This window comes from Myotis nattereri, assembly GCF_964212035.1.
Source record: "Myotis nattereri genome assembly, chromosome: 2".
Classification (NCBI taxonomy): Eukaryota; Metazoa; Chordata; class Mammalia; order Chiroptera; family Vespertilionidae; genus Myotis; species Myotis nattereri.
Window position 1 is genome coordinate 196,355,170 of NC_138076.1, and position 27,747 is coordinate 196,382,916.

At 39.6% G+C, this 27,747-nt stretch overlaps 1 protein-coding gene across 1 annotated transcript in view; it reads right to left on the minus strand.

The window, feature by feature from the left end:
• Positions 1 to 7,216: 7,216 nt before the first annotated feature.
• Positions 7,217 to 27,747, minus strand: part of LOC308512517 (uncharacterized protein) — a gene marked incomplete at its 3' end in the record, with an annotated part of 45,471 nt that continues 24,940 nt past the window's right edge. Inside the window, exons 5-8 of the mRNA XM_081082226.1 lie at positions 21,267 to 21,763; positions 18,849 to 18,947; positions 16,207 to 16,306; positions 7,217 to 7,445 (exon numbers count right to left, since the gene is read on the minus strand). Of these exons, the coding sequence (XP_080938352.1) occupies positions 7,217 to 7,445; positions 16,207 to 16,306; positions 18,849 to 18,947; positions 21,267 to 21,763 (925 nt within the window). The remainder of the gene's footprint in view (positions 7,446 to 16,206; positions 16,307 to 18,848; positions 18,948 to 21,266; positions 21,764 to 27,747) is intronic.

Genomic DNA, 27,747 nt, shown 5'->3' on the forward strand with positions numbered 1-27,747 from the left:
TGAAATCCCTTTCAAGGCAGCTTTTTTGTTGTTGTTTTGTCCTCTCTCTTTCCTAGCTTTCAGTTATGCTGAAAGCAGACAGTATCCTCTGCCAAGGAATGGCCTGTGGTGCCCAGGATGAAATTACACAGGGCAGGACTTAGCTGTGAGGCTTAGCATTTTGGGCTTCTCTGAAGTTCCCAAAATATCATCAGCAGATGGTGTTGTATTCATCTGCTTAGTTACTGTTATCAAAGAAGACAAAGAGAGAATGATGAAGGCAGCCACAAGTGGGGGTGGGGGGAGTTTTGTCATCTCCTCTTTGTTTCATGGATATAATTCTCACCTTGGATAATTAATTTTATGCAACAAATAACCAAGGAAACAATTCCCCAGTATAAACTAGACTCATTGGCAATATTCAAGTTTGATCAGGGCACTGAACATTCTAGTTTCTACCCAGCATCCACTCTCTATTCCTTCCTTTCTTTCTAACAAATTCCTATTCATTAAGCTCTTCACCTCTCACTGAGTTCATCCCCATTTGCAGGGGTAGATGTTGAGTAGTCTAAGATCAAAGGTGCATGGCATTCCCTTGGTTCAGGGGTGGGCCTATGATTAAGTTGGCCTAAAGAAACTGAAAGATAGGACATATAGTTTATTTTTGAAAAACAGCCCCCCTTCCACCCCACCACTAGATATGAAAAAGAAGATGTAGTGAGTGTCTTTGGTTGCCATCACGGGAACATTTGAAGAATGAATGCTACGAATAGCTAAGGGGAGGGATTTAAAGAACCTGGGTCTTTAATGGCATCATTGAGCCATATATTATGCTACATCTAGAGTTCATCCTCTCCAATTTTAAATGGGATTTTTCTGTTACTTGCTATAGCAAAGCATTCTAACTCTATTTTCAGCAAAAAAAATATTCTAACTGCTGCAACCCCTTTGATTAAATATTTATGGCTGGCTCTCTTAAAATCCTGTCTGTCCCAGCCTCTCCATCTACCCATTTTCAATAGCCTGACACAAATATTCCTAAAAGTCTTGTCCACTCATTATTCAATTATTCAAGTATTTAATAAGCACTCACTCTATACTGGGCACATTATTATGTCGGGGGTAGAGCAGTAAACAAGACACATGTGGTCTCTCCTATAAAGGAGCTCACATTCTAGTTGCACAGACCCAGTAAAGGGAAATTTAATTTTGAATTAAGATTAGTACTGAGAATAAATAGATAAAGTCATCACTAGAGTAATAAAAAGGAAAGGATGGGACTTAGACTGCTCTCACAGGGGCTACTTGCTTCTCCGGAGGACAGAACAAAGGCCTTCCTTCCTAACTGCAGGGTCTCTGTACACCTCAGTGTCCACACTTTGTTGCTACTATTTGTACTGTTTCCGGTAGAATCTCCTTATCTTGCTCTTGGGAATGCATTATAGACGAGCATGAAATGTAAAGTATTTATTTAAATAAAAAGAAAACCTCTAAATTGGTCATTGAATTACCTCCCTGCCACTTTAGAGTTTGTGACATTTCTTGACCTTGCTAGTTCTTTCATTAGATCTGTGCAAGATCTAGACATCTGGTTAAGGGTTTTAAGCAGACACAACTATGAGCCTCAGGAACTGTATCACTATTACTGTCGGTCATAACAAAACTTGTCCTAACCAGTTTGGCTCAGTGGATAGAGTGTCAGCCTGCGGACTCAAGGGTCCCAGGTTTGATTCTGGTCAAGGACATGTACCTTGGTTGTGGGCACATCCCCAGTGGGGGGTGTGCAGGAGGCAGCTGATCGATGTTTCTCTCTCATCGATGTTTCTGGCTCTCTATCCCTCTCCCTTCCTCTCTGTAAAAAATCAATAAAATATATATATTTTAAAAAATATATTAAAAAAAACAACAAAAAAACCCCGTTTCTTCCCCCAAGTACATGACCCACAAGGATATGAACTAATGACGAGAAACTGTTTTTGTACACTGTACATCCTTAATATTTTTACACGTATCAGATAGGGGTGCTCCTTATCTTCCTTTGTACAGACAACTGAAATAAAGCACTGTGTCAATCTGCTATTTCAAAAAAATTTTTTAAAAAAAGGTGGTTAGGAAAGGTTTTATTGGAAGACAGTCTGTAAGTTTCTCAAAAAGTAAAAAATAAAATAAAATAGTTACCATATGACCCAGCAATTCCACTTGTAGGTATTTACCAAAGAGAAATGAAAACATATGTCCACATAAAACTTATACATGAATGTTCACAACATTATTCATAGAAGCCAAAAAGTAGAAACAACACAAATGTTCATCAACAGATGAATGGAGAAACAAAAGGTGGTAGAGCCACACAATGGAATATTATTTGGCCATAAAAAAGAACTAAGTGCTAATACATGCTACAACATAGATGGACCATGAAAACTTTATGCTGTGAAAAAAGCTAGTCACAAAAGACCACATATTATATTATTTCATTTATGGAAATATCTGGAATAGACGAATCTATAGGGGCAGAAAGTAAATTAGTAGTTGTCTAGGGTTGTAGGTGAGGGATTGGAATAATGAGTGACTGTTAATTGATTCACAAACTGTGGGATTCTGTAGAATATTAAAGAGCAGAAATCACAAAAGCTATAAAAATACAGACTTCAGGGTGTCTGAGCTTTATGAGCAAAAGATAAAAGGGAGAGACCTAAGATAAAAGGGAGTGATCAATCCAGGTTGTACCAACACAGGATATAGAAAAGAATTACAGGATGACATAGACTTCCAGGTGAGAGTAAAAGACTATCTAGACCAAAACCAGGAGGAAGAAGAGAATCAAGCCTTGTGAGTTTTCATCAAAACCTTTGAAAGGAAGGATTGGTGGTTAACAGATGAATTCTAGCGTGATCCATCTTATATGTGTTTATATTTCTCAAATTCTACTATAATCGGTCAAAATAGAATTGGGGATGGAGAGAGGCAAAGGGGGGAGGGAGAGAGAGAGGAAGAGAGAAAGAGGGAAGGGAGAGAGAGAGAGAGAGAGAGAGAGGGAAGTAATAATTTAGATTCAGGTGTTGCCCTTGTGATCAAACGCAAAAAGTTAAATAAATAAATAAATAAATAATGGCTGCAATAGTTTGCAGCTTCTCCCAAGAAGAGTAAGAGTATTTTCTCCATCTCCTGATTTGACCATGTGACTTGCTTTGACCAGTGAATCATTAGCAAACGCAATGCTTGAAGAGGCTGGAAAAGTGCTTATGCACTGGGATTCATCTTCACTATTGTTGCTTTTAGAACTCAGCCGCCATGTGAAGAAACCTGAGCAAGCCTGCCAGATACTGAAGACATATGCCCCATTGCCCTGTTGCTCTAGTCAAGTGACAGATGTCTAACCCCAAAGCCCATATTCATAATCAAAGCATCACCATCATCACCACCACCACCACCATCATCATCACCACCACCACCGCCATCATCATCACCACCACCACCGCCATCATCATCACCACCACCACCACCGCCATCATCATCACCACCACCACCGCCATCATCATCACCACCACCACCACCGCCATCATCATCACCACCACCACCGCCATCATCATCACCACCACCACCACCATCATCATCACCACCACCACCGCCATCATCATCACCACCACCACCACCATCATCATCACCACCACCACTATCATCATCATCATAGCATCTACTCTCATTATTATTCATGTAGTATATACTCTCTCTCAACATGTTAAGGGTTGGAAAGAGAAAAGAGCACATCACAATTAGAGTCTGAAAACTAACCAATGCTTTTCTCAATACGGGGCTTTGGTAAAGGTATACATCTTTTTTGAACCTCAGTTTCCTCAAGTGGGAATTAGACCTAACTATAGGGTTCCTGGGAAAAATAAAAACGTGGAAAAGTTATCTCTTTAAAAAAAATGATTTCAGAGATGAAGAGAGAGGGAAAGAGATAGAAACATCAATGATGAGAGAGAATCATTGATTGGCTACCTCCTGCACACCTCCCCCACCCCACACCCTCCACTGGAGATCAAGCCCGCAACCCGGGCATGTGCCCTGACCAGGAATTGATCTGTGACCTCCTGGCTTATAGGTCAGTGCTCAACCACTGAGCCATGATGGCCAGGCAAAAAGTTATCTCTTGACTTTTTTTTTAAAAAAGGGCTTTCTTGACTTAAAGTGATATATGTCTGCAATTAATAAAGGGGGTATGCTTTAAGCTAGCTCACCAGAAAAGTTTCTAAAGAATCTAACTTTAGCCCTAACCGGTTTGGCTCAGTGCATAGAGCATCGGCCTGCGGACTGAAGGGTCCCAGGTTCGATTCTGGTCAAGGGCATATACCTTGGTTGTGGGCACATCCCCAGTAGGGGGTGTGCAGGAGGCAGCAGATCGATGTTTCTCTCTCATCAATGTTTCTAACTTTCTATCCCTCTCCCTTCCTCTCTGTAAAAAAATCAATAAAATATATTTTTTTTAAAAAAGAATCTAACTTTAACAATCCCTTAAAAATCAAGTAAAATATATTTGTTCTTCATAAAAAAAATTGTTACTTTTCCACCTTGTCTGTAGTGTCACAGAATAAGATGTGAAAGTTAAAATGCCATAAAAACTACATAGTGTTTCCGACTCTTTCAAAACTGTTCAACTACTAGGGTTGGGAGAGGAAATTATGTGCTTTCTCAGCGTTTGAAATGCTTCCTGATTCTGTCATCTTCTTTTCATCTCAGCATCAAAGTTGGGAAAGCTCTTCCCCACCAAGGACAGGTGTATACATGCCACTCACTGAGGCACTTTGCTGCCCCATTAATCTGCCTCTTTTTCTATTTGCATCTTGAGAATCAAGCATCAGCCTTTTATTTCTCTTAGCTTTTTGCTGACCTGCACTCTCTCAGCTGGAAAGCTGTTGACACATTTTTACAGGTGATTTGGCTCATAAAAACAGCCAAGGAAAGGAATCAGGGAGAAGGGGCTTCACCAGAAGCATGGTCAGTGTATATGAAGTGCTGAAAATGGCAGAAATACACAAAAAAAGAAGGGAGTTCCTTGCTTTCTGGATGACCTAACTCCCTACTCCCAGGGTCTTGTAACCAAGAGAAGTCAAAACACAGGGTATGGGAAAAATATGTGTTTGGGACTCATTCAAAAAATTCAAATTCAGCAAATAGGTGAATTTGAAAATTTTAAAATTTCCAAGTATTTACACTGTTCATGTACATGACATTTTTAATGGGAATGTTAGGTAACTCAAACCACCAAGAAATTCTGCTACCCTCACAGAGGCCTCTGGTGAACAGTGTATGAAAGTCAAGGAAAGGAGAAAATTCCCCAGTTGGCTCAAATAAAAAGATAAGCATGGAACAGACTGTGGAATTTCAGAGGGAAGGTGGGGGAGGGTGGGGGAGTGGGAAGAGATCAACCAAAGAACTTGTGCACATATATGCATAACCCATGGACACAGACAATAGGGTGGTGAAGGGCGGTGGGGATGGGGGGGATACTAGAAGAGGTCAATGGGGGAGGGCAGGCAAGGGGATATATGTAATACTTTCAACAATAAAGATTTTAAAAAAATAAAAGCCAAAATAAACTCACAGACACAAGACAAAGTTGAGAACAATATTCAGAGAAGGCAGGGTTTCAAAACTAGAAGAGACCACAAGATCATACCCCTAAGAAATTTGCAGAAATTTTGAGGACAAGCAACGTTTAATGGGGTGTGAAATGGGAGTCCTGTCAGTGTACCTAGTTCTTAAGGGGTCAGACATGCCCAGCTGACACTTGGCTCACCCATTAACAGCCTCCCTGTTTTAGCTCCCAACCTGTGCATTCTTGGGGGTCTTGCATTCATATAAGTTCCCCCTGTTCTTAAGAGTCATAGCATCTCTTCATGGATGGCTCAATTGGATTCTTTTGACACCCAACATCTTTTGGCTTGTTCTGATTTGCAAGTTCATACATGGAACAGTCATGAACACATGTGTATGTTTCATTTTCCTTACCAGTTTTCCCAATTAGATTGACCATCTAAAAGATTGCTTTCCCACCCTCCCCTTTGTTAGGATTTAGCTCTTTCTCTACCCCTTAGCTTACCCACAAGTTCTAGTTTGTCTGGAATCTCACGTACCCCTTAGGAAAAGAAATACTACCACATCCAAAAGGTGTAAAGGTCCCAAGGATAACTTGATCTGGCAAGTCACTGAATATGTTGGTGTACATGCCACCCCAAGGGAGGGCAGAATAGCTTTGACAGACAGCTACACGGCCAGACGGATAGATAAAATCAAGGTTAAGGAACTGATATTGATAAAACACACAATAATGATAATAATAATTCTTATATAGAATGCCATTAATTCTTAGTCCATTATTTCAATTAGCTATTTACAGATAACACAACAGAAGTCCAGAGAGGGTAACTCAATAACCCATAGTCACTGAGCATGACAGTGCCAGGCTAGCACACTGGTTCCCTGCCTCCCAGTTGCATGTTCCTACCATACACTCAATTACCTGCACCCTCATTTTAGCCCTGAATTCTTTGAAATCAACCATGTGAGTAACAACAGGTAAGTCTGGTCAGACTGGTCCAGTTAATGGCAAAGTTGCTGAAAACCAAAGTTGCCCGTTGGTACCCAGCATTGCAGGGTGTGGTCATTCCAGCACACAGCAGGAGGACAGGATCTCCCCACCAATGTCTATGGACAGACAGGAGCAAAGGAAGGCTAAGGGATAATTGCGGATATGTGAACAATTTAAAAATCTAGCTGTACCAACTTCTATAAAACTATGACGGACTCGAGGTCTATTTCATTTTGGATTTGTAAGAATTTATTACAAATGCCCTCTTCTCTTTAAATTGGATTTTCTAGATGCTAAATCCCCATGTCATCCTCTCTACTAATCAGAAAATGCAAGGAAAACTCATTTTCTCAGAACCACATGAACACTCAGGTGCTTAACAAAAAGACTGGTTATAACCAGAGGTTTTCTTACATAGAAGTAAAGTTTGTGAACTGGAGAATTTGTCTCAACCTCTTTGACTTCTCCTGCTACCCCAGCATGAGGGAATGCTGACCCCTGGGAGAAAGGGACTGAATAAGCACAAGACATCAGACGTCCTTTTGGAAATTTCTGATGATGCAGAAACACCCCACCTGTCAGCCTCTTCTACCATTCCTGGCCCCCTCCATCCTTCTTTCCCTTTGGAATTTCACAAGGATATTAAATCATGGAGGAACCGTCTATCAAGGCGTAATGGAACTTTTTCATCCCTGGGTCATCCTGTTGGACTGCTGGCATCTGAGGCTTCCCCTTCAGCAGCTCCAGCCAGAAATATTGAGAACCGAGGGGACTGTTGTCCACCTCTGCCTCCTGTTTAGGATCATTATAGTGGCGCAGAATAAGTCGTTTGTTGAATCCCTCTTTCTTCAGCTTGGCTGCTTCTGTTTTGCTGTTCAAAAGAAAAGAATTTGAGACTTGGCTAATTGCTTGGTTTTATCAAAGGCTGGAGGATGGCCAATGGCTGTTCTAATGGGCTTTTTTTATTTTTAATACTCACCTGAGGATATGTTCATTAATGAGAGGGAGAGAGAAACATCTCTCAGTTGTCTCCGCTCAGACCAGAGATGGGACCTGTAATGTAGGTATGTGCCCTGACTGGAAATTGAACCCACAATCTTTTGGTGTTTGGGACAATGCTCCAACCAATGGAGTCACCCAGCCAGTGTTTAATGGGCTTCTTTTAAATCAAGATATCTGGATTTTGAAATCCTTAGCTGAGCATTTAAGGAGTGCCTGCCATTTTTAAAGAGTTATTGAGCACCCACTGTGTGTGAAGCACTATACCAGAGGCTGTAGGAACTGCAGGACTAGTAAGTAGCCTTTGTCCCCATAGGAGCAGTATGACACAGCACAGGCTTTGGATGAGAACTGAGATGAATCCTGGCACTGCCACTTGGGACCATAGAAAGTAAGCCAAGTACTAAACTATGAGCCTTGCTTTCTTCATCTGTAAAATATGGATAGCAATACCTCACAGAATTGTAAGGAATCGCTGGTTAATGCATGGACCTCAGTATTTAGCATGCACTCTATAAATACTAGTTGTTTTCATTACATTTTAGTGGGGATTATACACATACATGTTTATTAATAATAAGGTAATAAAGAGGAAGATTAGGTAAATACGAAACAACCTCGCTTCTAGGTTTTAGACTAGACCCTGAAATTAAGGTAGCCTCTTAGAACATTCATTTAACCATCCACAAATATTCACTAGGTGTCTTCCACAGGCAAAATTCATGAGAAAGATGCTATCTATTTCCATTCTAAAGACAGCGCCCAAGTTACGCAGCTGCATGGGAAAGCCAGGCTTCAGTGTATGCATATTCACTCCAAACTCTCTACTTGAATCTCTCCACTTCAAGATACTATTTCCCACATTTCTAGTGTCGGAGCTGTGGGCACAGTATGAAATGCAGACCCGCCAGGGCTCTGTATCTGAGGGTCAGTCATGAAGCAGATCTTCCTAATTCTTACCCAGCTTCCTACACACTCGTGTACCCAAGTAGCAGGTAGTTGTTGGCAACATGCCAGTAGAAGCCTCCAGAGTCAGGCTGGCAAAGCAGAGGTCATACACTAAAGAGACAGTCTTAGTTCTCTTGGAGACCAACACCACCTGCTTAATATCCACATGGGCTTCTGGCTTGCTTTTACTCAGTAATCCCAGCAACCAAAAGTGGGCTGCTGGGCTTCTCTATTATTAAGACAAAATATGGGCATTCAATGTGGGAGATCCATGATCAACACTAGAGAATAATCAGAAGTCTCAGGAATGTAACTAGGGGAAGGAGGAGCCACCTTCACAGAGAAGAGTAAGCAGTTTGGACATTTCTAACAGCATCATAGAGTGGAACTCAAGACACACAAACAAACCCTAGCTGGTTTGGTTTAGTGGATAGAGCATTGGCCCTCAGACTGAAGGGTCCCTGGTTCGATTCAGGTCAAGGCACATAGGACAGTTGCAGACTCCATCCCCGGCCCAGTGGTGGGCATGCAGGAGGCAACCAATCGATGTGTCTCTCTCACATTGATGTTTGATGTTCTCTCTCAGTTTTAACCCCTCCCTTCCACTCTCTCTAAAAATCAATGGGAAAATATCCTTTGGGTGAGGATGAACCAAAATAAAAAATAAACAAAATAAATAAAAAAACCCAAACACACAAACAAACAAATCTCAGTAACAACATAAAAGAATGTATAAGGTTGTCCTCAGCAAGTCCTTTCAGATTTAGAGCAGATTCAAACATGAATCCTTGATGTTTTTATCTTAAGTTGCACTTGAAAATTCCTGAAATTGAGCTGGCATATCTCAAGGAGGGTCTTGGAATATTTGGAAGATATAGTCTGAATGCGTGCACTTATCAGTTGAGTATGAGATCTGGGGTGTGGGAAGAGTTATGGTGAAAGAAGAGTTTTTAAAGGTTTAAAAATAAGTAATTGAAAATAATACAGCTGATTAATAAAAGGCGGGAAAGGTACAACAGCCACACCATTGTTGAGCACTGGGAGTGGGCATCCTAGCAACCATCAAGAGTCACTGGTTCTTCCAAGATGCAGGAGGGCATGCTTCCCAGTGAGCCTGTGGGGAAGGACCCAGAGCCAGGAGGATGGGCAAGGACCAAATCTGCCACTTGGTAGTTGGAAAATGGAAATGCTTAATGAACAGCAGCTTTCTCTCTTTCCCCCTTTGTCTCTTCTCTTGCTTTCCTCCTCCTGCTGCTCCTTCCTTTCTTTCCCATATTCTCATGAAAACATATCCCACTGTCAAAAATGAGGTGAGTGGGCAAAATTATCGAACAATATGACAAAAGCAAAGCACTTATAGATTGCCATTTTTTCCCACACCAAAACATGCATGCCTCTCCATTGATAAGCATCAATGGTACAATATCAGTTTAACAGCACACAATTATAATCCACTGGGAACATGAGTCTAATTACTATTCTCCAAGACTAATCTTGGCCTTTCATTCAATGCCTAAACATGATTTTATTTTTCTGTGACTCTCCACAAATGAATCTTTTGGATTATTCTTAAAAGAAAGGTAAGAATGCCACTAAAGTGTAAATACCTATAATCATTGGGAGAAAAAAGGCACACTCCACCTCCCTACCAATAAGACCAAAAATTAAGATAAAAAGCTCCAGTGCAAAAAACCCCAACGCAAAATCTCTTGCATTCTATAAATGCCACATTACTTAAATAGTCAGAGTGGGCAGCTGTAATTCAGGAAAGTTCCCCATTACCCTTTTAAAAGTAGTGCTTCCTTTTCTAAAGAGTCTTTTAGTCATTGCTTTAAGATTAATCAGCTTCCCATGCCAGCAAAGAGCCTCTTTTCTGCTTTTTCTCAAAATGTTGGCAGTGGCCATGGTCTTACTCTCTTCTTGCTTAAGGACCAGAAGTTGGCCTCTGGTTTTTCCAACAGGTGATGATTACCAACACCAAGTTGATTAATTCAAAAAAAAGCAGTCCTAACACTTGAACATTTCTCAAAAGTTTCAGGTGATGGTCATCCCCAGGAAAAGTCATTGCTAGGACTTAAGGACACAGTCCTTCTCTAAGTCAGATGTTACCCAATTATGCCAGCCCTCTGGTATTTATACCACTCTAAGACAGAAGCTGGAATAGAAAGGGAACTATACCTCAAATTACCTCAAATCTAATAGGCCTAAGAGTCTAATAGTAAGCTAAATTCCTTACGGTGGGGGCATCCACTGAATGCAAGAATTGAAGAAATGTTTGGAGAATACCTATTACCATTTTATAGATGAAGGAGCCAAAGTACAGAAAAAGGAATAATTGCTATATAATAGTTACTGTTTAATGAGCATTTACTATAGCATTTTTTTAAATCTGCACCTGAGGATATTTTTCTATTGATTTTTAGAGAGGGAAAGACAGAGAAATGTGAGAGAAACACATAGATTGGTTGCCTCCAGCATGCGCCCTGACCAGGGCCCAGGTTGGGGAGCAGCCTGCAACGGAGGTACGTGCCCTTGACTGGAACCAAACCCAGAACCCTTCAGTCTGCAGATCAATGCTCTATATACTGAGCCAAACTGACTAGGGCTTTCCTATAGTATTTAGCTGTATTATTTCATTTAATGCTTTCAACAATCCTATGTGGCAGCTTCTAGTAGGATCCCTGTTTTATATGAGAAAAGGAAGCTAAGTACCCCAAATCCCATGGTTGGTAAATGGGAGCATGAAAACTGTGTAGACTCCAATCTTGGCTCTAGACCTTCACAGACACTGATCCTTGTACTCTGGTCACACAGCTAAGGAATGACAGGGTCAGGGTTAGGAGCAAGTCTGCGATTCCCAGGGTAGTGCTTTTGCATCACTAGGCTCTAACAGTGAATATGAGTAAAATCAGAGCACTTAGAGCTTCACCAGGTAAGGCCCAGAGATCTGACTCAGGCTCAGACAAAAGGTCTAGGTAGACCTGTCTAGAGAATGTGCCTTGGGATCTGGTCTAGAATAGAAGGGTTCACTATGTTTGTTAGACCGGAATTCCTGTGATAAATCCAGAGTCTATATCAGTGTGGACTGCCACTGGGGTTAGAAAAAACTCCTTCTTTCTGCCTTTAATTTTCTTTGGGTCTGACTTGATATTAAACATCTATAATGTCTGTGTAGCAAGTGTGGTAGAAATGTGGTAAGGTAAAAAGGCTGACAGTTCTGATTTGCCTAAAAATGCATTTCATCCAGCAAGCATACATTTAATTTCCATTGGTATCTCTAGCCCTGGTAACCAGGGGATGTTAGGATTCAGCTGCTTTGCTTGCAGAAATGTTTTATAATGCACAAACTGTAAAATTACCTGTGCTCTTTATTTTTTATACAGGTTTATCGTTAATGTAAATATATCTCTTCTTAAATAAATATATACACATATTTGAATTTGTCTCACCTGTGCTCTTTTTAAAGCTTGGATTTTGTATATGACAGATCCTTTGGGAACTAATTCTACCGGCTTCAGCAATTCTCATTGTTAAAAACAAACAAAAAAACCACTCCCTTGCCCTGGATGATTTGGCTCAGTGGATGGAGCATTGGCCTGCAGACTGAAAGGTCCTGGATTCGTTTCTGGCCAAGGGCACATGCCCGGATAGTGGGCTCGATCCCCAGTGTGGGGCATGCAGGGGGCAGCCGATCAATGATTCTCTCTCATCATTGATATTTCTCTCTCTCTCTTCCTCTCTGAAATCAACAAAAACATATTTAAAAAAACAACACACTTCCAGCCCCTTGACGTTATTACTGTGGGTCATGCATAAAAGCACTTAACTCACCCCTACTTGTGTGCCAGCTAAATTCTCCTCCTCCATCTACACTGACTAGCTATCTCTACTTGGTTCTAAACCCACTGTTTCAAGAAACTATCTCATGGTATTGGGTTATTATTTAAAATGCTTTCTATTTGCTTAGTGTGTTAATGTCCACAAAGCATGTTTATAAATATTGGGTTGCTTTAAGCTTCATAACACCCTGCTGTGGTAAGTAGAAGACATCTTATTATCCCTACATGACTAAAGAAACAGAGGTTCAGGGAGTCCACGTACTTACACAAGATCCCATGCCCCCTGACTAATGAACCTGAATGTCCTGACTCCAAGTTTGTCTTATTTTTTCCTTTATTTTTCAGAACAATTATATGTAAATAGCAAAACTGAGTGGGAAGTACAGAGAGTTCACAGGTATACCTCCTGAACATTTGGTTTTCTTTTCCTTAAAATATGCTGCCTGACTCACATTACTTTGAGGCCTTTATAAACTTGGAGAACTAATTCTATGTTCACCTGAAAGAATACATTTGTGAAAACTGGCTAAGACACTTTGATGTAGAAAGAGTAACAAGAGGAATTTTGCTGTATTAGATACTAAGATAATAATAACTAACATTTATTGAGTACTTTGGGGGGCTAGTAATATTTATAGCAATCCTAAAAGATAGCTACTATGACTGTCTCCATTTCACAGTTGAGGAAAGTGAGCAAAGAGAAGTTAATTGACTTTCCCAAAGTCACATGAATGAGTGGACCTGGGACTTTAACCCAAACAGTTGGGCTTCAAGGCTCTTTCTAAGACCATACTCTGCCTCTGATATTTTATAATCTGAATAATTAAAATAGCTGAAAACTTAATAGGCAGGTTAATGGAATAGAACAGAAAGCTCAAAGGCAAACCGTAATGTATAAAAGACTGAAGATGTAATTAAGCTGAAAATTCAAATCAGTGGATAACAGAGAATATATTTAATACATGGCTCCAGAGAGATAATAATGTTGAGGTTAAATGCACAGGCTTGGTATTAGACAAACCTAAGCTTATATACCAGTTCACCCACTTAACTAGCTCTCTGACCTTGGCCTAACAACAGCAACTTACTCATGGAAGCATATAAATTGCTTCATGTAGTGCTTTACACAAAACAAGCACTCAATAAACACTGGCTGTTAGCATTAGCACCCGATAAATACCAGCTATCATTATTTTTGGCACCAGAGGAATAAAGCTAGAATCTTATCCCCTCACACCACACACAACAAAATGTCCAGCTAAATGTAGAAAAAAGAAATAAAAAATAGGGTAGGTCTACCTAATCTCAGAATGAGAAAAGGCTTTCCACTTATAAAACAATGGGGAAGCACAGCCGGTGTGGTTCAGTGGTTGAGTGTTGACCTATGAACCAGGAGGTCACGGTTCAATTCCCCAGTCAAGGGAAATGCCCAGGTTTGGGCTTAATCCCCAGTAGGGAGCATGCAACAGGCATCAGATTAATGATTCTCTCTCATCACTGATGTTTCTATCTCTTTCATCTTCTCCCTTCCTCTCTGAAATCAATTAAATATATATATATATTAAAAAAAATTTTTTTTAACCTTAAAAAAATAGGGAAAAATCTTAAAACAAAACATAAATAATTATACAATAAGAAAAGTTAAAACACTGACATCTTAATCATAAAATTAAAAGGAGCCCTAACTGGCTTGGCTCAGTGGATAGAGTGCCAACTTGCGGACTCAAGGGTCCCAGGTTTGATTTCAGTCAAGGGCATGTACCTTGGTTGCGGACACAACCCCAGTAGGGAGTGTGCAGGAGGCAGCTGATCTATGCTTCTTTCTCATCGATGTTTCTAACTCTCTATCAATCTCCCTTCCTCTCTGTGAAAAATCAATAAAATATATTTTTAAAAAAATTAAAAGGAAATAAATTGGAGAAATGAATATTTATCACAAATAACAAAAGATTAATATACTTAATACTTTAAAATCTTAAATGAACAGGTAAGAAAGACTCTAAAACCCATAGGGAGAAAAGGTACAGAGATTAGGAGCACCTGGTTCACAGAAGAAATATTTTTAAATATCAAAAAATACTTAGAGCCCTAACCAGTTTGGCTCAGTGGATAGAGTGTCAGCCTGCGGACTGAAGGGTCCCAGGTTCGATTCCGGTCAAGGGCATGTACCTTGGTTGCAGGCACATTCCTGGTGGGGGGTGTGCAGGAGGCAACTGATCGATGTTTCTCTCACATCAATGTTTCTAACTCTCTATCCCTCTCCCTTCCTCTCTGTAAAAAATCAATAAAAAATATATTTTAAAAATACTTAGAAAGTTAAACCTCTCTAGTTAGTAAATAGACACTTAAGAGTATTCTTTGTCTATCAATTTATCAAGGTTGAATAACCTTAAGAATTACATTCAGTGCTAAGACTGTTGAGATGGCCTCTCTCACATTACTATGAAGGGCTAGTGGCACGATTTTTCTAGAAAGCAATTTGGCAGTAACTTTCTAGAACTTTAAAAATGTTTATATACTTTAAGTTCCACTTCTAGGAATATAGCTTTAGGAAGGAATCAAGAAACAAAAAATATTTATGGGACCACTGAACAAATGTAAATATTCAATTAATAGGAGACTAGTTCAAAAAAAGCAAGAAACATCCATGCAATAGACTTAATTCAAAGCAGCCATGCAAAATCTTATTTCTGAAGAATTTAACAGCATGGGAAAATGCTCATGTTATCAAAGAAAAAGCAGGACAAAATGGGATTCGAAAGATAGTATATAGCTTAACAGATAATATATAAACACGTAAAATACATAGCATTTAAATAGTACTTAACTACATGTATGGGTGTGTATGTGTTTATATATGTAGATAGACAAGGAGAGGTATAGAGCCTATGTGACCCTGGACAAGTCACCCTATCACCTTGCCTATTGTATTCATAATATGAAAAGGTATGTGCACAAACAAACCCTTCTCTTCCAGGTAACTCATGGAAAAGCTGGAGGAAAATATGTCAAAATGGTAAAAAAAAAAAAAAAAGAAAAAAAAAAGAAGAAAAAAAAAGGTATTCCCTTATTGAAAATTTGTTTTTTCTTCTTACGCTTTTGTAAATTTTTGAAAAATTTAAATACTAAGAATGTATCATAATACATTCCTGCAAACAGTATGTGGTATTTTCACACAGCACTGGAGTAGAAACAAAGTGGGTAGACTTTGCTGTCAGATGCAGCTGGGTTTCAGCCCTGGCTCTGTCTTTGTCTTGCTGCATGGCTGAATGAATTGCCACAATCTGTGTCACATTAGTTTCCTTGTCTGTAACATGGGGATGATAACTGTACCTCTCTCCTGGCATGGTTTTAAGGAGTATAGATAACATGTAAAGTGCTAGGTTGACTGTCTAGCACAGAGTATTTTGTCAATGCCTGCTATCGCTATCACCTCCTAATTCTTTTATTTGTCCCCTGTTGATTGTTAACTTGCTGAGATGTTTAGTTTCCAATTTTACATAAAAACAGGGACTGAATTTATGTTTCCTTAGAACAGTATTTTGTTCATAGCTGGCTTTTCTTTCCTTGCCTACTTCTTTTCCCCAACACTGTTACACACGATGCTGTACTGGTCATATGATAAGGCTGGTTGATAAGTCATGTGTCATAGAGAGACTTCCACGAGTTACCTGGAAGAGAAGGGATTGTTTGTGCACATATCTTTTCATATTATGAATACAATAGGCAAGGTTAATAGGGTGGCTTGTCCAGGGTCACATAGTCTCTACACCTCTCCTTGCCTATCTACTGTATCATATGCCTCATAAAAATATATGATTCTGAAGACTGCAGAGGGCTCCCTACATTTGAATTATGGCTTCTTGTAGCTTCTTCACAGCAATATCGAGGACTGTCTTCCATTTCAGAATTTCCAATTTTGTGTGAGGATAGTGAAAGATCCAACCTTAAAAAAAAAAAAAGACATTAACAAAAAAGGGATATTTATTTCAAAATTTACTCCAAGTCAGTACCCACTGGGTAAATCCTGCCCATCAGTCTACCAAAGCCTACTTGAAAAGGGAACCAAAATTCATTTATATTAAAGTATAAGTAATTATCATCTTAAGAATTACCTGTCCTCAAGGAGATTTGCTCTAAAATGTGATCAAGACTTTAACTCCAAGGAATTAAACCCCTATGATGACATCTGAAGTATTAGAGGCCTTTCAAGAATCCTTACACACACTGTAGACCTACAGATGAGGGTCTTCAGTTTCCCCGTCTCAGGAAAGAATCCTGTGTACTGGAGAGAACATTTTATTGGTAGTCTATAGATTTGGGTCCTTTTCCTGACTATCCCACTAATCTGTTTGGGTACTCAACATCTTTAGGCTTCAGACTGCTCATCTGCAAAATGAAAGAACCGAATGACATGATCTCTAAGGTCTTTCAATTCTAATGTTCTCCCCTTGTAAAATTCTACCCTTGTAGTGAACATATGGAAAGATTCACAGATGGCTTGAAGGAATTTGGAAGAGAAAACCTTGCATTTTCTTTATTCCATCCTGCCAAGTCTAATCCATTTAATAAACCAGTAAATTACATATGGAAGAAAAATTTAAAAATGAAGATATGAAAGGGGTGGAAGGCATGGAATCTTACCACACAAGCACTGTTATTGTTTTGGTGTAGCTTCTTCCAAATACTGTTTATTCTGTCTTCAGATCTTTTGCCTTAACCACAAACTCTTCATTTGGCCGTAACTCCAGGTGAAATTTTGAATCAGGACATTGTATCTCTTCTCTGCTTTTGTCCTCACCTCCATTCCCCACCCTAACTCTAAGTTAAGGGCAGGATTTCTTCTCTTCCAAAACAATGGATCTAGTTGACTTTTCTTACTTTGAGGTATCGTCCCAATCCCATCCCATGGGATTCAAGTTGGGCTGACAATAATATGTTCTAGCAACCCGTGAGCCAATGACCCAGGTTTGACCAACAGCATTACTTTATTTCCCAGGCCACCATGATTGGCCATAGGGTGGGCACTTGACTCAAACAGAGCTAATCTGAGTCATTATTTAGAACTGAAACATGGGCCTTGGGTGGGGAGGGGAAGGAGAGCACACTCTTCCCAAGCTGGAAGCACATGAACCTATGGCTGCCAGTGACCATCTTTACAATGTGGGGTGAGCCTAACTGTAGAATTCAACCAAGCAGAGGTGGAAAGAACATGGTGAGTCCCACATCCTGCCTTGGACACTGTTCCTGCAATTTTTCCTTTAATCTTCTGAGCTAGCCTCTAAGACATGAGCAAATAATTCTCTTGTTGCTTAAGCGCGTGTGAGTTGGGTTCCTGTGGCTTACTGCCTAAAGATTCCAGGTTCATCCCTATAGGACCATGAGAACCATCCTAACTTTAGACTGGAAGGACTGAACAAGCACCATCACTGGATTCCTTAGGATTAGATAATGTAAGTTTTTCCAGCCTCCCACTTTGAGATTTCAATCTCTGACCTTCAATGATAAGGCCTTGCTCCTTGTTCACAGATTATCTAGTTGGCTGGCCACCGCTTGCCATCTAATTGCTTGCTGGGGGATTTCCAGACATTGGATTTTACCCACGTATTTGGATTCTTTGACATTTTCATCTAGAATTCTCTCATTACCTTAAGATTTACTTCATTCTTATTTGCTGTTTTACCATACCTACTGGCTTGTTCTTAGCATATGCACCTGGGTCTGGTTCCTCAATATCTGTCCCACCCAGTGAGACAGTTCTAGTTTTAAATTTTGATCCCTCAACACATCAAATTCAGAAGTATAAATAGAGAATGGGGAGCTGTGGAAGGAACACTTATCACTAGACACATTATCTAAAAGCAGATCCTTTCAACTATTTTTAAGGTTGTTAGGACTATGATAAAAAGGCCATGAAAAGCAAATCTATAAGACATATGGCAGTCAGCCTCAACTCCTACTGCTTCTCTGAGCTACACAGCTATGTTATGTTTGTGTCCCAAGGAATAATAAGTTTTCCTTTTCCTAACAACCCATATCTTATCCCTTTTATAACTTCATTCAGGTATAGAGAGCATTCTTTCTAGATTTGGGCAACCATAAACTTTCTTGGGCAGTCTCCTTTATAACATGTAAACAATTTAAGAATCTATTTTTGCCTTTAACACAGAAGCCTTGGTTCCAAACCCAGAATGGTAGGTTTTTGTGTTGGAAGGGCCCTGGGTTGCTCTTCTAGGGACACAAATGTCATTGTTACGTAAACTAGTTCCTCAAAATCATGAAGAAAAAACTCACAGGGTACAGGAGTGGAGAAACCAGGAAGAGCTGGGTTTGATGGTGATACCTTTGAAAAGTTTGACTTCAAATCTATGATTGTGGTACTAAGAGGATGTCTGGGAGAAAGGCTTCAAATTCAGTGAATGGAAGTGATCCTCACTCTGGTTGCTCATCAAAATTGACCCTGATTTGGGTGGGTAAAGGGATCTTACCATTTTCTAAACAGACCTTGGACGACAGTGAGAAGTGAATGACAAAAGGTAAATTGCTTTCCTGGAAGATCTGGGAATACTGCTTTTGGCTGAAAACAGCTAAGGGGGAAAAAAAAGAAGATGAGGAGAGAAGGAGAAGAAAAAGAGCATTTTGCTAGATTGTCAAAAAAAAAGCCCAATTGTCAATATTTTAATATTTTTATGAAGGTATTAGTTTGGTGAAGACCAAGGGAGGGAGAGGCAGGGGTGGGTGGAGATGGGCAAAGGGGAAGGGGCAGAAAGGGGGACACCTGCATTAATTTTTTAAATTAAAAATTAAAATTTTTAATTAAAAAAAGAAAAGCATAAAAATACACTGGAAGAAAATATTTGCAAAGCACATTTACAACAAAGGACTAATATCTAGAATATATAAAGAACTCTGAAAACTCAACAATAAGAAAGTAAACACCCTAGCCAGTTTTGCTCAGTGGATAGAGCATTGGCCCGCAGACCGAAGTGTTCCGGGTTTGATTCTGGTCAAGGGCACGTACCTCTGTTGGGTTGCAGGCTTCTCCCCAGCCAGGGAGCTGGTCAGGACACATGCAGGAGGCAACTAATTGATGTGTTTATCTCACATCGATATTTCTCTCTGTCTTTCCCTCTTTCTTCCATTCTCTCTCTAAAACAAATAATCAATGGAAAAATATCCTTGCGTGAGGATTAAAAATTTTTTTCTCTTAAAAATAAAAAGGAAGCAAACAATCCAGTTAGAAAATGAGCAAAGACATAAAAGACATTTTACTGAAGAGGATATATAGAGGACACATATTCCACATCATTAACCATTAGAGAAATGCAAATTAAAACCACAGTGAAGGACCTAGCTGGGTAGCACAGTTGGTTACAGTGTCGTCCCAATATACCAAGGTTGCAGGTTCGATCCCAAGTCAGGGCACATACAAGAATAAAGCAATGAATGCACAAATAGGTGGAACAACAAATCAATATTTCTCTGTCTCTCTCTCTCTCTTTCTCTCTCCCCCCTTCCCCTCTCCAAAACCAACCAAAAAAAAAAAAAAAAAAGAAAGAAAAAATAAGCATGAATAAAATCCCACTGAAATATCATTACATGTCTATAAGAATGGCTAAAATAAAAAAGGTGATGACATACACATACTGGCCAGGATGTCACTCATACATTGCTGATGGAAATGTAAACAGTACAGCTTCTCAAAAAAAGTTTGGCATTTAACAGTTTGGCACTTAACATATAAAAGTAAACATGAGATTAACATGCGGCCCAGCACCGGTCTTCTGGGTATTTATCAAAGAGAAATCAAAACTTATATTTACACAAAAACATGTATACAAGCAGCTTTCCTAATAGACAAAAGGTGGAAGGAAGGAAGCAAGGAAGAAAAGGAGGGAGGGAAAAATCCAGATGTCCTTCAAGGAGTGGATGGTTAAACAAATTGTGATACATTCATACTGCAGAATATAGCTGAGCAGTAAGAAGGAACAAATTACTGATACATGTAACCTGGATGAATCTCTGAGAATTAAGCTAGTTGGAAAAAAAGGCTATCACCAAAAGTTATACATTGTATGATTCCAGTTCATATAATCTTGAAGTAACAAAAATATTAAAATGGGGTACACATTGGTGGTTGCCAGGGTTAAAGAAGGGGTAGGGCAGGAGGAACATAGTCTTGCCTGCAAAAGGACATGAGTGATCCTTGTGGTAATGCAAGCATTTTGAATCTTGACTGCATCAATAGCCTGGTTGCGATACTATACAATAGTTTTGCAAGATGTTGCCATGTGGGGAAAAAATGGGTAAAGGGTATATGTGATCTTTCTACATTATTTGTTATAACTGCATGTGTGTCTATAATTACCTTAGAAATAAAAGTTTAATTTTAAAAAATTACTTATGTGGTAGCATCATTTTTCTGTTGGACCATGCTACTGTTGAGAGAATTTGTAAGATCTCCTGAGGCAAAGGCTTCATATCACATGGATATGAAGCATAATGAATGTTATATTGAACTGGAAGCACTATAAATTTTTCTGTCTGCCCAGCCAGTGTTGCTCAGTGGTTGAGCGTCGACCTATGAACCAGAAGGCCACGGTTCGATTCTCAGTCAGGGCACATGCCTGGGTTGTGGGCTTGATCCCAGTGTGGGGTGGGCAGGAGGTAGCCGATCAATGATTCTCTCTCACCACTGATGTTTCTATCACTCTCTTCCTCTCTGAAATCAATAAAAATATTTTTAAAGAATTATGTCTTACTGCTGACATTCATGAATTACTAAAATGATTAACAAAACCAAATATCACTATAATGTAACCAAATACAATGTTCTGTCAATATCTCACTTGCTACTTTTATTCTTTTTTCCTTATTTATAAATCTAATTAGTAATTTTTACTTACATATTTTTTTCATAGGATTAATTGATACAAAATGGTGGTGATCTCTTTTTGTTTTCATCAGAAGATTTTCCTTATGACATTCTATTGGATAGTTGCTGATTTTGTCAACTATCATGGAACTGGAATTGTTTTGCAAGGCACCCTGTTTCTTCAACATTGACATTTTGGTTTCATATTTATTAGCTTCTTCAATGAGATCATGCCAACTGTAATTCACAAGATTTACAATTCCTACAGGGAAAGCAATATTATACTCAGCATACATCTGCAATGTCTCCCCAAGTTCACACAGTAATTCAGCAGCAATGTCTTTGTATTCTTCAAGCAGACTCTTTTGCATTTGTATTTTGGAGAATGTAAGGTTAGCAGAAAGCTTGGAAACAACAGGAGTTGGTGAGATGGCAAATGGTTGAAACGCATATTGCTTCTTCAATGCAGCTACTATAGATAGACCTGGTTCCTCATTTACTTCTTTAGCGTTAAAACTCTCTGTAGTACTGTAAAAAACATATGTGAGACTTAAAGATATTGAATACTTTTTAACCTAGTAATTTGACTTCTAGAATCCATCTTAAAATATAATTTAAAAGATGTATAGCAGCGGTTCTCAACCTGTGGGTCGCGAGCCCTCTGGGGGTCGAGTGACCCTTTCACAGGGGTCGCCTAAGACCATTGGAAAACACATATATAATTACATATTGTTTTTGTGATTAATCACTATGCTTTAATTATGTTCAATTTGTAACAATGAAATTGGGGGTCACCACAACATGAGGAACTGTATTAAAGGGTCGCAGCATTAGGAAGGTTGAGAACCACTGATGTATAGCATCTATGTATAAAATTGCAAACTGTAACATTATTTTTTTATATTAGTAAAAATTGAAAAGAACCTAATAGCTCATAGGAATGTTGCTAAGTAAGTAAATAATTCCATACCCGAACAATGTATAGCAATAAAAACTGTAAAATTTCTCTTAATAATTTTGGGAATTAATTATGTTACATAAAAAAGATACACAATTACATATGTGGAATGATCTCAATTGTATAATGTATATATCATATATCTGGTAATAAAGAGCCTAAGCAAATGTCCACCGAAAAGGAAATTAATTGTGGGATTACAGAAGTCATTTTTTATTTTCTCCTTTTATACTTCACTAGAGGCCTGGTGCTCAAAAATTTGTGCATTCAGGGCGAAGGGGGGTCCCTCAGCCTGGCCTGTGCCCTCTAGCAGTCTGGGATCCCTCAGGGGATGACCACCTGCTGGCTTAGGCACGCTCCCCGGGGGATTGGGCCTAAGATGGCAATCAGACATCCCTCTGGCAGCCCTGCAGTCCTTGGGGGATGTCCACTTGCCAGCGGGGAGCAGGCCTAAACTGCAGTCGGACATCCTTAGCGCTGCTGAGGAGGCAGGAGAGGCTCCCACCACCACAGCTGTACTGGCAGACATCAGCCTGGCTTGTGGCTGAGCAGAGCTCCTCCCATGTGAGAGTGCCCTGACCACCAGAGGGCAGCTCCTGCATTGAGCGTCTGCCCCCTGGTGGTCAGTGTGTGTCATTGTGACCAGTCATTCCTAGTCCTTCTGCTGTTAAGGTCAGTTTGCATATTACCCTTTCACTATATAGGATAGAGGCCTGGTGCAAGGGTGGGGGCTGGCTGGTTTGCCCTGAAGGGTGTCCCGGATCAGGGTGGGGGTCCCGCTTGGGTGCCTGGCCAGCCTGGATGAGGGGATGATGGCTGTTTGCACCTGGTCACACCCCCTTCAGGGTGGAGGTCCCCACTGGGGTGCCTGGCCAGTCTGGGTGAGGCGCTGAGGGCCGTTTTCAGGTTGGCGGGTGACTGAAGTTCCCAACCTCTCCTTTTTTTCTTTTTCTTTTTTATTCTGGGATTTATTTACCTTCTATGGCTGTCACTGGAGCTAAGAGCTGGCTTTAGCTCTGAGGCTCAGCTCCAGCTCTGAAACCTCGGCTGCTGAAAGCAGGTATCTGGGCTTTGTTTAGCTTCTATAATTGCAACATAGTTGCTTAGAGTGCAACTCAGAGCTGGGCGGCGGCAGGCGGGGAACCTTGGCTTCCTCCATCACTGGAGCAAGCAAGCCTCCTGTTTGCTTCAGCTGCCTGGCTGCCAGCCGCAATCTTGGTTGGCAGTTAATTTGCATATCATCCTGATTAGCCAATGGAAAGTGTGTCAGAGGTATGGTTAATTACCATGTTTGTCTATTATTAGATAGGATGCTCTTCTAACTTTTCCACAATAAACATTTTTTTTTATACACAGAAGAAAAAAACCAATATATGTGTGTCATTTATTCATTTGTTTAATTATAAGACAAGACATAGATCATTTCTTCCAGAAAGGCTTCCCTGAATTTCTTAGGTTCTAAGTCTACAAACTTATTGTGTTCCCTTAACCCAGTGGTCGGCAAACTCATTAGTCAACAGAGCCAAATATCAACAGTACAACGATTGAAATTTCTTTTGAGAGCCAATTTTTTTAAACTTAAACTATATAGGTAGGTACATTCAACTTTAAATTCACGGTTTTCATCTTCCGTTTTTCTTTGCTGCTTCTTTGTAGCCATCTCAAACAGGGCACCTAAAAAAATGTTTCATTTTATAATAATAAAGCCACCAACACAAAAGAATTACAATTCTTAAATTGATGACAAAAATCTGTAGGATCTGCAGCTGGTTGGAAAAATACAGGTAACTTTATGCTTCGAGTAGGTACTTTTGTCACCTGTGCGCGATTTGCGAAGGCGACTAGCACTAACCACTGCTCAATGAGACTGCTGACTGACTGGCTCACTAAACTCGTGCATGAATCGCGCGCTGTGTATCTCACGGCCCACCTGCGCCGCTTCTCCTGTCACCCTACCAACCGACACCCCCCACTTCTTCTAATGACACTTCTTCAAAATAGACTCGCCTAGGCCGAAAACTGACTTCTGTGCATGGGCCACAAAGTTTCAATCGCATTGTACGTGCACACCCATACGTGGTATTTTGTGGAAGAGACACACTCAAGGGGCCAAAGAGCCTCAGGTGGCTGTCGAGCCTCGGTTTGCCGACCACTGCCTTAACCCATCCAACACACCCCTATCAGATGTTACTGTATTTGAGAGAAGACAGAAATCCAAACAGGTAACCCTCATATTCCCCACGACCACCTTTGTAGGAGGTTAGGTGCAGGGAGAGGGAATTTACCAAATCTAGAAGAGGCATTTGAGAAGCTTAGAGACTGATGAGGGCTTTTGATAACTGGGACAGTTTGGAGCGGGAGCGCTATGGTTTTAAAATTTGGAATGTTCTCCTCTAAACCAGTTGTTCTAATATTTCTAAGACAGCTACCCCCGTCATCACAATTTCTTTATTACTGAATGTATTAGGGTTATATTGATTAGTAAAATTATATAGGTTTAAAGTGTACAATTCTATAATACCTCACATGTATATCATGCCTCTTTCCAGGAGCATTTATCACCCCTATAAACTCTCCTACCTCCCCCCACTCCTGTTTGTCATTACAATTTCAAAATGTTTTCTTTCACCAAGTCAATGTGGTGAAACATGTCAACACCACCCGATGGACTTTATAAAATGGTACAGAGCACTAAAGAGTCACATCTTTCTCCTAAATGGTGGTACATTAACATAGTTTGAAAAATAACATTGGTTTCTCAACTGAGGGATTAATGTAAAAAGGCAACTTTTTTAGATCAAAAGGTATTTGAATTGGAATAAGAATTGTAAATGTAGATCTTTAGCCATTGGTTCTATTTTCATATTAATATTTTTTAGATGGAAGACCTATTTTTGAAAACTTTAAACATAATATTATAACTCATACATTTCTATATCCCGTTATAATAAACTTTCAAAGTTGCTCTCATAACATCATTTCTCCAAACTCTAATACTAAACCTATGAGGCAGCTACTGTGTTATCTCAATTTTATGGTAATTTCTTTGTAACATCCTGTAAATATGCATTTACAACTCTCAGATTTATCTATTGCTCAAATAAAAGAATAAGACTACTTAAAGTAATAATAACTGTAATACCTTCCACTTATTAACTGCCTCAATATGTATGTACAGTCAATAATTATACCTCCTTCAGAAGGATATTAAGAAGGTTAAGAAATTTAATACATATTTAAAAATAATATTTATATATCTGGTTTATTTTTCTTAATGAAAGGTGAATTTATTAAACAAAAGTAGTATGTAGAAAGTTTGAACGTATTTTTTTTCCTTTTTTTCTCCTATTGACCTTCCCCCGGCCTCTCCTACCCCCAGCACATGCCCTTACCCCCACCCCCAGTGTCTTGTGTCCATTGGTTATGCTTATATGCATGCATATAAGTCCTTCAATTGATCTCTTACCTGCCCCCCCAAAAAACACTCCACAGCCTTCCCGCTGTAATTTGGCAGTCTGTTCGATGTTTCTCTGCCTCTGTATCTATCTTTTTGTTCATTAGGTTATAATGTTCCTTATTATCCATAAATGAGTGGGACCATGTGTTATTTTTCTTTCACTGCCTGGCTTATTTCACTTAGCATAATGCTCTCCAGTTCCATCCATGCTGTTGCAAATGGTAAGAATTCCTTCTTTTTTACTGCAGCGTAGTATTCCATTGTGTAATGTACCATAGTTTTCAAATCCACTCATCTGCTGATGGGCATTTAGGCTGTTTTCAAATCTTAGCTATGGTAAATTGTGCTGCTATGAACATAGGGATGCATATATCCTTTCTGACTGGTGTTTCTGCTTTCTTGGGATATATTCCTAGAAGTGGTATTACTGGGTCAAATGGCAGTTCCTTTTTTTTTTTTTTTTTTTGCTTAAAGTATTACAAAGGGTATTACATATGTGTCCTTTTTTTCCCCCCCGCCCTTGACAATCCCCTAGCCTTCCCTACCCCCTAGTGTCTTATGTTCATTGGTTATGCTTATATGCATGCATATAAGTCCTTCGGTTGATCTCTTACCCCCCTCCCTCCTGCCCCCCAACCCTCCTTGACCTTCCCACTGCAGTTTGACAATCTGTTTGAGGCAGCTCTGCCTCTGTATCTATTATTGTTCAAAAGTTTATAATGGTCTCTATTATCCATGAATGAGTGAGATCATGTGGTATTTTTCCTTCATTGACTGGCTTATTTCACTTAGCCTAATGCTCTCCAGTTCCATCCATGCTGTTGCAAATGGTAAGAGTTCCTTCTTTTTTAAAGCAGCATAGTATTCCATCCTGTAGATGTACCACAGTTTTCTAATCCATTCATCTACGGATGGGCACTTAAGCTGTTTCCAAATCTTAGCTATGGTGAATTGTGCTGCTATGAACATAGGGGTGCATATATCCTTTCTGATTGGTGTTTCTGGTTTCTTGGGATATATTCCTAGAAGTGGGATCACAGGGTCAAATGGGAGTTCCATTTTTAGTGTTTTGAGGAAACTCCATACTGTCTTCCACAGTGGCTGCACCAGTCTGCATTCCCACCAGCAGTGCACGAGTGTTCCTTTTTCTCCACATCCTCTCCAGCACTTGTCGTTTGTGGATTTGTTGATGATAGCCAGTCTGACAGGTGTGAGATGGTACCTCATTGTTGTTTTGATTTGCATCTCTTGGATGATTAGTGACTTTGAGCATGTTTTCATATGTCTCTTGGCTTTCTGAATGTCCTCTTTTGAAAAGTGTCTATTTAGATCTTTTGCCCATTTTTTGATTGGGTTGTTTATCTTCCTTTTGTTAAGTTGTATGAGTTCCCTGTAAATATTGGAGATTAAACCCTTATCAGAGATAACATTGGCAAATATGTTCTCCCATGCAGTGGGATTTCTTGTTGTTTTGTTGATGGTTTCTTTTGCTATGCAGAAGCTTTTTATTTTGATGCAGTCCCATTTGTTTATTTTCTCCTTAGTCTCTCTTGCCCTAGGATCTGTGTCTGTAAAGATATTGCTATTACATATGTCTGCAACTTTGCTGCCTATGGAGTCTTGTAGGGTTTTTATGGTTTCCAGACTTACATTCAAGTCCTTTAGCCATTTTGAGTTTGTTTTTGTGTATGGTGTAATTTGGTGATCTAGTTTCTTTTTTTTTTTTTTTTTTTTGCATGTATCTGACCAAATTTTCCAGCACCATTTATTAAAGAGACTGTTTTGACTCCATTGTATGCTCTTGCCTCCTCTGTCAAATATTAATTGAGTATAATGGCTTGGGTCAATTGCTGGATCCTCTATTCTGTTCCATTGGTCTATAAGTCTGTTCTTGTGCCAGTACTAGGCAGTTTTGAGAACTGTGGCTTGGTAGTAATATAGTTTGATGTCTGGTACTGTGATCCCTCCAACTTTGTTCTTCTTTCTCGGGACAGCTGTGGCTATTCTGCGTCTTTTTTTATGCCAGATGAATTTTTGGAGAGTTTGTTCTAGATCTTTGAAATATGCCGTTGGTATTTTAATAGGTATTGCATTGAA